At 38.7% G+C, this 10,727-nt stretch overlaps 1 protein-coding gene across 1 annotated transcript; it reads left to right on the top strand.

Moving 5' to 3' along the window:
* The first annotated feature begins 1,148 nt into the window (after positions 1 to 1,148).
* On the top strand, positions 1,149 to 10,454 carry LOC139708020 (glutamate--cysteine ligase regulatory subunit-like). Its single transcript, XM_071620009.1, has 5 exons — positions 1,149 to 1,333; positions 4,413 to 4,617; positions 5,359 to 5,564; positions 7,939 to 8,025; positions 9,178 to 10,454. Exons 1-5 carry the CDS (start codon positions 1,223 to 1,225, stop codon positions 9,421 to 9,423), a joined length of 855 nt encoding a protein of 284 aa, XP_071476110.1. The 5' UTR covers positions 1,149 to 1,222; the 3' UTR covers positions 9,424 to 10,454.
* The last annotated feature ends 273 nt before the right edge of the window (positions 10,455 to 10,727 follow it).

Here is a 10,727-nt window from a genome sequence, read left to right on the forward strand (position 1 = left end):
AGGTCACCTACGTGTTGTCAGTGGTATGCGGATTACTATGATAAGTTTTTAAGCTTGATCTCTAGAAATGTAGTTGTGTAGGTACCATACATATTTATGGCTACAATCCTAAATCTGTTCTACTGATAGTCACTATTTCTCGTTTGCCTCCCCTTACTGTCACGACTTTATTCTTTGCATACCAGTACTATTAAGGCCAACATGTAAAATATCACTTATCTTGAACGGCTGTCTACTTCATACAGCAGTTCAAAGTGACAATGTTTGCATTTCGCCAGGGTGCGGGTTGTATGGCAAATGTTGACAAAATTTATGCAAGTCACGACATGGTTCACAGCTTCGCTGGATTTTGCTCGACGATCCCATGCCAAAGGGGAACTACAGTATCCCGATTATATTGTACAATGCTAGATTGTTACACTGTGGCGTTGCAAAACATCGCTGGAAACTCTATCGATGAATAATTCACAAGCATGTTCTAAATAATTGTATTGGTCACACACCATCCGAACAATGGGAGCCGTACCCAGGCCTTTATATCAATATAGTTTTATCTCATGTAATTTGGATGACTGCCTCTAGTCCCGACGATGTCAAGTTAGACATCACTTCATGTTCAAATTGTAAAAAACGCAAACAGAAAAACTGACCAGAAATGAATAGGGGGCGCCGGTTGCGCCCCCCCCCCCCCCCGATCCGCCACTGAACTAATTACTATACAGTACATTGTACTCATTAAAGTTTTATGCTCTGCCGTCATCACCGCTAAAAACAACTAGATTCAAGGACTGCCGTACTTACAATACGTAATCGTGTTTTTATCAAGACCCCCCCCCCCCAAAAAAAAAAAAAGCAATAAACGATGCAAAGCATCAGCTAGAATACATAATCATGTAACCGAATCACGGGTGTATTAGTATCTCTGCATGCAGTCCTGTATGCCTACTGGTAGTAAAATGTGCCTTTCTGTAGGTACTTTTGATAGATTAAAAGAAAAGAAGACATAGCAAACAAATCACAAAGTTCTGTCTACTACAGAACACAAAGTTGGCATGGTACTGTACGTCTACTGTACGGTGTCTATCCAAGGAGGTATGACCTCCGTGGTCTATCACATGACAAGCTACTCAGCAGTAGACTACGGTGGTTGCGTGTATACACTGTACATAAGCCTTTAACACGAGCAGTCCAGTCACTTGGTAAAACAGCCACAAAGTGCACAATGTCACTACCTCAAAGAATACCAAGAGCAACCACTTTGGTTTTAAGCTGTGGTAATATTCTCAACTGGGGTAGCTTAAAGCGAAAAGTTCCGAAGTCCTCAACAGAGGAGGTAAGACAGTTGTTAAAACAGCTAAAGCGCAGTTCATATTCAGTCCCACACATGTAGTATTGTGTTAGTTGTTGACCGAATGATCGGTATGTACACGTAGGGGCAAGCATGGTATTACCGGACGCATGGTATTACCGGACACGCACATTTTTGCGTACTAATGACATTCTGTACGCGCGAGACTTCGTAGATTAGCCTCACAGAACTTTGTGTGGAACGAAATCGCAAAAAAATGCCACATAAAAATGTAAAAACACGAAAAAATTCACATTTTACCTCAAATTTATAGTTGAGTGACCCGCACCTCGTCATAGTTAATATTTATGCATGTTTGAATCACATTTCGTGACTGAAATTCTGTGAAATCCCACTCACATACAGGAAAAATGCTGAAGATTCTATTAGAACCAAAAGTTCACTGATAATTTGTAGCTATCCTCCTCAAACGCGAACGATGCGGAGTAGAAAAAAACTGTGCGCAAGGGGCACGCAACTCATCGCCCGTGCGTGCAGCTCCCATAGACAAAGCACGTATACTCTAACCAGTTGTCGATTTCTCACAAGGTTTATTGCGTGAACTGTTCGAAATGGTCAAGACAGACATTTTACTGTAAAATACGAAATTTGAGCCTCATTTGCCGATTTTTTTGTGTGTCATCCGCTCGGTGAGAAAGTGTACGGTGATTTGTGGGATGAATTGTGATTCTGGTGCAAGGATTAGGTGCGAAAGACCTCAATTATTCGATTACGAAAATCGCGTCCGGTAATACAATGCGATTTTGCACCGCGCAAAAAAACACTATTTTTAGAGGGGTATGTTTGAAGCATATTTTCTAAAAACTGGAACGAAGAAATGACGTAAGTTGGCTGAATTCGTAATTTCCATGAGTCTGTGAATAAGTGGTGTTGTTTTTAGCCTAAATTTCATTCTATGAGTACGGAATTCAAAGCCACAAAGAAAAGCGTCCGGTAATAGGATGTTCCACCCTACATCTCTGCCACTGGTAAACTATTTAAGTGCGACCAGCCCCAACGTGCAGCGTTGGGAGCGGCGGGTCTCCGGGGCTATGCCACTGGCACTGGGTATGGGGATATATGTTCCGCGGAGACTGCTGCGTCTGCCTTCACGGAATCCCCCAAAGAGAGCAATAACGTCGAAAAAAAAAGAAAAAACACACGGATCTTTCTATATTCTGTCTAGCTACTTGTTAGTCGGCGCATTACGTCCGACCTAGCAATAAATTTAATTTATAGTAAATATTAGCATTATTGCGCATAGACCTATATTTTACAGTGCACTCCCGGAGTCCTGGCTCCCGTTAAAACGAAATTTCGTCAATATAACGAAGTAAAACTTCTTGTACCAAAATTATCGCCATTAAAGTCTATGGTACAAAATTTGCTTAAATGACAAACACGTACCGGTAACACGTTTATAGCGAAATTTTTGTTATAACGAAGTCTTTTTCGAGTGCCACTGACGAAGAAAAACAAAAGAAATGTGCTCCATTAACCCGTTATAACGAAATGTGGATCGCTTCTGAAAATACGTAGTGGAACAAGCATTTACCAGTACAGCGTCTCTGCATGGGCGAACACTTCAAATCACTGCGTGACTGTTCGCTCCTTGTGTCACGCACAGTTTCCTGGGGGGAACTTGCGTTATTGTAATACAATAATCTGATTAATAAATAAAGGTTATTGTAATACAGTAGTCTGATAATAAATAAGATTATTGTAATACAGTAGTCTGATACAATAAGGTTGGTGTTACTGCTCCGAAGGTTCTTTAATACAAAACACACAGATTCTGATACAAATAACACCTAAATGTCCACTAGTTCGAAAATGAACAGGGTTTGTTATTACGAACATTTTGGCATTACTAGTATTCTGAAGGTTCATTATTAATAAGGTTTGTCCACCTGACAAAGAAATGTGGTTCTTATTACGACAGTTCGTTAGTCCGAAAATGATAGGAATTCCACACATTCATTAAACGGAACAATGAAAACAACGTTTTGTTAATCCAAAAGTGAAGAAGGCGAGTCCACTAACAAAACTTAGGAACTGCAAATCTTACAATTGTCGTAAGATAACTGAACCTTTGAGATAACTAACCTTTCTCATCTTTTTTTTTATTAAACCTTCTCCTGAATAAAGAACCTTATTTCATTTTCAGATGAAAAAAAAAACCTTCAGAACAACGAACTTTCTGAATAGTGATCCTTTCTCATTTCTTGATTTACAAACCTTAGGAATGACAGACCTCATTTCATTTTCCGATCAACAAACCTTTGGAAAACGAATAATATTACAAGTGTATTTATATCTAAATTATGAACTTTCAGAATTCATAACGAATCTTAGGAAGAGTAAAGCTTCAAATGAACAAGCCTTCAGAATCCCGGGAATGGCGAAACTTCGTAATAAGGACCCTTTGGAGTTACGAACTTTTAGAATAGCGAACTTTAACCGAATCCTAAACCATTATTTTTCCATAGAAAAACTATACAAAACAATACAAAAACTTTATGCTCTCTTTTAAATGTAATATTCAAACGAAATTAAAAAGGTACCATTCCCGTTTCACATAGCTTTTCAGTGTATGATGAGTATTCAACAAACAGAATATGATATGTGCGTGGTTTCCTTGTTTTTGTCATGTATATTGTATTTGTTCGTTTATAACGAAAGAAAACGACCGGTCCCGAGCATTTTGTTATAACAGGAGTGCACTGTAGCTAGACCTTATCATGTTATTATAGAGCTAATATTAATAAGGTTAGAGTTGAGCTGTCTCTTCTTACTCTCCTCTTTGATTTTGAAGAGTCTTGTACTTGTAGAGGAATCTACTTGTAGTTTATCAATGCATTTCTTTGGTTGCTCACACAATCTGTTAGAAATACAGAAGACTGTATGATTCAGTAATAAACTTAGGTCTATACAAAAATGGAAATGAGAATGCCCCGTGTTATACAATTTTTTTTTTTTTTTGGTAACTTGATGTCTTGATTGTAAAAGTAAAACCCATTCTCTAAAGTTATTCCTCTAACTCCATTTCATGCACCCCATACAGATCAAATTCTGCCTGCGGCAAACATTGAAGAATTGTGTAGAAAAGGCTGGTGACACAGGCTGTCTCCAAGGGGAAGTGATCCAGCTTTCTGACCCTCAGAACGCCCCTTCCCAGCATTCCGAGGCTAGGGAGGACCTCAAAGTTACGGTGAAGCTCATGATCACAAAGAGTGATGAGGAGGAGATTACTGAGGCAGTTGATATGGGTAATCATCTCTTTGACCATATAACTTCAAAGTGATCTTGGAAGCAGTTGTCCTTTTTAGATCTAATAGTACATAACCACAATCATAAACATTGCTGCAGATAAATTCAGAATGCACAAGATAAATTTACAGCGTATCTTCATGAGCAGCATGTTGTGCCCAAAGAGAGGATGATGATGTTTTTCTTTTTTTTTAAACATTGTTCATAATATGGATTGTTGAACCGTTCTCACTTTATAAAACCCCATTCTTGGATTAAATGCTTTTCGACAGTGCTGTATGTACGGTACATCATCAGTGTGGTCTTTACTATGAAATGTATGTATTCAATAGTCACATGCGTACATGAACATTATCCTTAGTTACTTATTGCAATAATCCCATTCGCAGTTCCAAGGAAGCTATACCGGGATGCAATCCGGGATGCTATCCTACACACATTGTAGCTGCTTTGCAAACAAAATGATGCAATCCCTTTAACAGTGGATGGCAGTCAAAATGAATAATTTCTTGTTGAATGTGTAATTTGTCTTTCTATTACTCCCCCCTTCACTTGAGTAAGTTTTCATGCTCAGCTGAGTTCAATTAATTTTGCACACAATACATAGCAGTATGTAGAATAGGCAAAAAATATTTGTGTGCTTTTATTTTACTGTAGTCTCTGGTATCATAAAGTAGCCGCAAATTTCCACTATTAAAGTATTGCATACTGTTTCAAGCCTCTTATTTTTATCCATGCAGTATTGAAAGAACTCAACCTTGCCAAGATTGATGTTCTGCTACTGGCCATTTCAAAAAGGCCGAACGTTATCGAGGATCTCACCTTTGAGCACTACAAGCCGCTGTGGTGGGAACTTGAGCGGGAGGTCAGCAGAGGTCGCATAGGGGCCCTTGGGATCTGTGACGCAGACAAGACGATGCTTGAGGAGCTATACAACTGGTCAAGGGTAAGAATATTTGGAGCCCAGAAGTGGAGACTGTACCTGCATGTGTTCCCTACATTCAGTGATGTCAGACCATAGAGGGAGATAATCCTTACAACACTTCAATTTGCTTTTTTCCAGTTAATAATGATAATGATAATAATAATAATAATAATAATAATAATAATAATAATAATAATGATAATAATAATAATGATAATAATAATAATAATAATAATAATAATAATAATAATAATAATAATAATAATAATGATAATGGGATACAAACAACCTCTGTAAAAATTTGAATCTGTATAATCAACATAAAGTATTGTTAAATACACAAAATGTGAACAATAGTTATATTAAAGATGTTTCCAGACTAAACCCTCTACAGTTATGGTTTAATGAGAAAAATACTGATATCTCCTAATATTTTAGGCTTTACTGCGAGAAATTTATATGGTAGGATGTTTTGTGATACAACAGACCTACACACATGTATTAAATGTGATATCTTGAGCATTTTTTGAAATCACTGTTCCCAAAGGTAAACAGGACCTTTAGTGTTTCGTCTATAATCTGCCAAAATTTCAAAGCTAAATGACCAAAGGAGAGGCAACAAATTACCATTTTTCTGGGCCATGATTTTCTGACTTTCAATGGAACAGAAACCTGTCTGAAGATTTTTATTTCTCGCCGCAAATAGACTCTGCCCCTAGCAACAAGGGAGCGATCTTATTGGTTGGTGCGTGACATCCTTGTTACTAATTATACCCCCGCCAAACGAAGTTTGAAGGGGGTATATAGGAATCAGCGGACAGTCGGGCGGGCGGTCGGGCGGTCGGGCGGGCGGTCGGTCCGTTGCAAATATTGCGTCGCGAACTACTTTCTCAGTTTTCAACCGATTCCCATAAAACTTGGCACAGATGTGTGCCTTGGGTTGTAGATGTGCAAGACGTATTTTTTGACAGTACCCAAAAGTACGTTGCCATGGTAACGGCATATTATTGGCAAAAATGGGTACAAATCTTGCGTCGCGAACTCCTCCCACAGTTTTGGATCAAATTTTATGAAATTAGGTACAGATGTTCATCTGAATATGTTAATGTGCAAGACACATATTCGCAGTGGCAAAAAGTGCGTTGCCATGGTAACGGCATGTTATTGGTAAAATATAGGGCAAAATGCTTCATGGCAAAACTGCTTCATCAGTGTTCTTCCAATTCTCATGGATTCATATTGAATGTTTGTCTTAGGATATAGGTCAGCATGACACATTCTTGACTGTGACAAAAAGTATGTTGCCATGGTAACAGCTCACATATTATGAGCCAAAATGATGGAAATTTTGTGTTGCAAACTACTTCTCAGTTTTTGCCCAATTTCCATGAAACTTGGTACAGATGTGTGCCTTTGGTTGTAGATGTGCAAGACGCATTTTTGACAGTACCCGAAAGTACGTTGCCATGGTAACGGCATATTAATGGCAGGAAGATCAAGGAAAGACCTTGCGGATTTAACTACTTCCTCAGTTTTTTGACCAAAGCTTATGAAATGTGGCACACACCTTGATCTTGGTGGGAAGATGTGGAGGACATATTTTTCGGACGTGTCGGAAGCTGCGTTGCCATGGTAACGGCATATAAATGGCAGAAGATCAAAGGAAAGATCTTGCGGATTGAACTACTTCCTCTGTATTCGACTGAAGCTCATGAAATGTGGCACACACATTGGTCTTGGTGGGAAGATGTGCAAGACATATTTTTTGGACGTGTCGGCGGCATATTAATGGCGGAAGATCAAGGAAAGATCTTGTGGATTGAACTACTTCCTCAGTTTTGACAAAAGCTTATGAAATGTGGCACACACAATAGTCTTGGTGGGAAGATGTGCAAGACATATTTTTCGGACGTGTCGGAAGCTGCGTGCCATGGTAACGGCATTTAAATGGCAGAAGATCAAGGAAAGATCATTCCTTGGGTAAAACTGTCGTCACGGGGCGGGGGTATTAATCACCTTCAGTGATATTTCTAGTTGGTTGTGTTAGACCACTGGCACTAAGCTTGAGTGAGCATCGCTGAGGTTGCTTGGAGCGTACCTTCTATTTGTCAAGAGGTGAAAACTGTCTTTCCTCTCCTTGATCATGATTGGGCGGAAGGAAGACTTTGAAGGCAGTATTTCTCAAAATGCTGATTTCTTTGACCACTTAACATAATCTCACAAAATAATCAATATCTCTGCATCGAGTACTTTTATGAGTAGAGTTAAATGAAATTAAAGTGGAAGAGTAAGGGAATAGTGTCATTTCATTTTCAGAAAATTGACCTCAACTGACTTTTTTGTTGTAGCACATTTGTTTAGTTTTCTCTCTCATTTTTCTTCACTCTCCTTCCAGGTGAAACCAATCATAGACCAGCTCAACCAGGAAACGTGCTGTGTCATCCCACCAGAGTTGAATGAGTATGCCAAGGCAAACAAGACAGTAGGTGATAGACTGTTGTATTGTAGGGTGTTGTATTTCCTGTAGAGAAAGACATAACATACAAACATACATGTACATTTCTAACAATATGATTTATAACAAGCTTGAGAGCCCTTCTCAACATAATAATGCTGGTTTTCAGAGGAGTCCAAATTAAAAAAAAAAAGTGGATTAAAAAAAAAGTGACATATGATGGAAAACAATATTACAAAATCATAAAATCAAACATACGAAAGCTTATAGAGTTAGTATCTGCATTAGAGCTTCTTTGTGATCCAATTGAATCAATGCTTGTGTTTTACCAAACAGATGCTGTCATGCCACTAACATTTTTGCCACATAATTTTTCATAATTGATTATTGCTAATCAACAAATTTAACCACAACAGTATCCACCCATCTTCCACACAAGTATGACTCGCAGGAAGCTTGTTAGAAAATATAATTGCTAGGGCACGATTAATCAACACATAATGTTTTACCTATGCACACTGCTGAACAGGGAGGGCTCTTCTGCAATAAAAGTGTACTAAGATCTAAATAATTCTTCACTTTTGATCTCAAAAGTACTCCAAATAAACTCATCATTCTGGCAAATTGTGTCAGTCAGGAAAGTCTCTTTGTCGACCCTTTCTACGCATTGCAAGCAAATTTCAAATGGTGAAAGATTAATTTTCAGCTCTTCTGAGTACTACTACAATAATATGTACAGTTGAACCTCTCTCATCCAGCCTCCCTTTATCCGGATCTCTCTATTATACGGCCGCAATCTCGCCGTGATTTTATTTTAAATAATTACAGGAGGAAAGGGGGATTCCCAACTCCTTGAGCACTCCTACACAAACACACATGAATTACATATACTTGATACATTTCTTAATAATTATTTAGGTAAATCATCCCAAGAATTTATAAAAGAAAATGATTTCATTCTTGCAAACACGAACCTCTATTTTGGGGTCTGTTACTGAGTGTAACAATGAAAAGGTTGCAGTATACACATTACTACATGTGGTACTACAATGGGCTACATCAGTACATGTGTATGTATATGTACATGTATAAAGCATTGAGTCTCTCGTATCCGGCCAAATCCCTTATCCGGATAAGCCCCGGTCCCGACTTGTCTGGATACGAGAGGTTCAACTGTAGTATGTTTTTGCTTCTAGAATTATTCCGTTGATTTCCGTATGTGCGTGTTTTCTGTCTTGCCACCTGCTTTCCACAGACGTCCTACCACCGGAGGAGTTCCAATCTGTCCTCGGCGAGTTCTTCCCGGGCCCCGACTCTGAGCGATGGTATCCTGCCTGGACACTGCGCTTCTCTGTTCTCATCCGATGTCGCGGAGTTATAACAACCAAGGGGTACACGCTCAAGGCCCTGAAGGATAGCGACTGATACTTTATAGGGTGACACAAACAGATGTATGAACGACATGGTGATCATCCTGTCTATGAGTGGAGCTGCGACCAACATAAAATCAGAGCCTGTAGTCGCAAAGAGTTCGGGGCTAGAGGGCAAGTGAGAATAGGTTGTATAATGATACAAATTACTATTTTTCTGGGGGTTTTCACAAGGTTTGCTTTTTAACAGCTGGAAGTATATTTTTGCAAACTGAAATTCTTGTGATTTACATCATCGATGATTCAAGTTCAGTGTATGCTTGCTTATCATACTGCCATTCCAGATTCCAATGTAAAAAGAACTGAAAATGCCCTCAAAGCTTTCTTGTGCAGCCGTAAAATAAGTTGAGTAAATGTTTCTACAAACAGATGATTTTGATAGCAGTCTATATTTCGAGGAGTCTTTCCCTGTCTGGCACTTTTATAATGCTTTTTACATACAAGTAGTGGCTATCTAGAGACCACTCAATTGATTCATTATCTGCACAATACATTTTTTTTTCCCCTGAGATCATAATTATTCCCAAGTAACACCTGCTATGAAAAAAGCCCAATCAAACAGATTATTTTGTCAAAGATATCGGATGGACTTCACATGAGAGCAGAAAATATGAAAGTCTTGGTTTAATAAGTAAATACTCACTACACCCACAGTGTATTTGGCCATGTGTGCACAAAAAAATTATTTGAAGCATATTTGAAGTACACATGGTCCAGATGTGTTTTTCTAGCACAGTTCTCGTAATTCATGTTATATTTTTGTCATATGCACAGGTTGACATACTGTCATCCTCGTATGTCAACTTAACCCGATTGATAAGAGAAAATCGGACCTCATTTATCTGATTTGCTGCATATAAATGATGCTTTTACATCTGCTGTCATAATGCTATGTGATTACTACTCTTTAGGGCAACGTATGTGTTATGTGTCTGACTGCATTACAAGCATGTTCAGGGCTCAGGTTTAAGGCGTCAGTAACCGCACTAATTTCATGGAATTAGCTTCCCTAATTTGTTAGGGAATATGAGGAGAAAAAGGCAACTGTATGTATATTTTGACTGATAAAAGCTGGTTGGCGGAGGGAGAGGTTGATATATGATTCAGGCACTGAAAAGTGGCTTATCTTCCAGTATGTGTCAGCAGAAGGCAGGATATACTTCTGGACTATTGTGACAACCTCTTTAAAGGACAAGTTCACCTTTATAGACATTGGGGTTGAGTGAATGCAGCAATATTAGTAGAACACATCAGTGAGAGTTTGAGGAAAATTGGACAAGCCGTTCAAAAGTTATGAAT

This window comes from Diadema antillarum, unplaced genomic scaffold (assembly GCF_040938485.1).
Source record: "Diadema antillarum isolate AM-2024a unplaced genomic scaffold, OU_Dant_1.0 seq00001293_RagTag, whole genome shotgun sequence".
In the NCBI taxonomy this organism is placed as follows: domain Eukaryota; kingdom Metazoa; phylum Echinodermata; class Echinoidea; order Diadematoida; family Diadematidae; genus Diadema; species Diadema antillarum.

Excerpts from the sequence above, each read along its gene's own strand:
- LOC139708020 (XM_071620009.1), top strand. The coding sequence starts at position 1,223 with ATGTCACTACCTCAAAGAATACCAAGAGCAACCACTTTGGTTTTAAGC. Across the intron at positions 5,565-7,938 it reads AGCTATACAACTGGTCAAGG|GTGAAACCAATCATAGACCA; the intron begins GTAAGAATATTT and ends CTCTCCTTCCAG. Across the intron at positions 8,026-9,177 it reads ATGCCAAGGCAAACAAGACA|TATGTTTTTGCTTCTAGAAT; the intron begins GTAGGTGATAGA and ends GTTCAACTGTAG.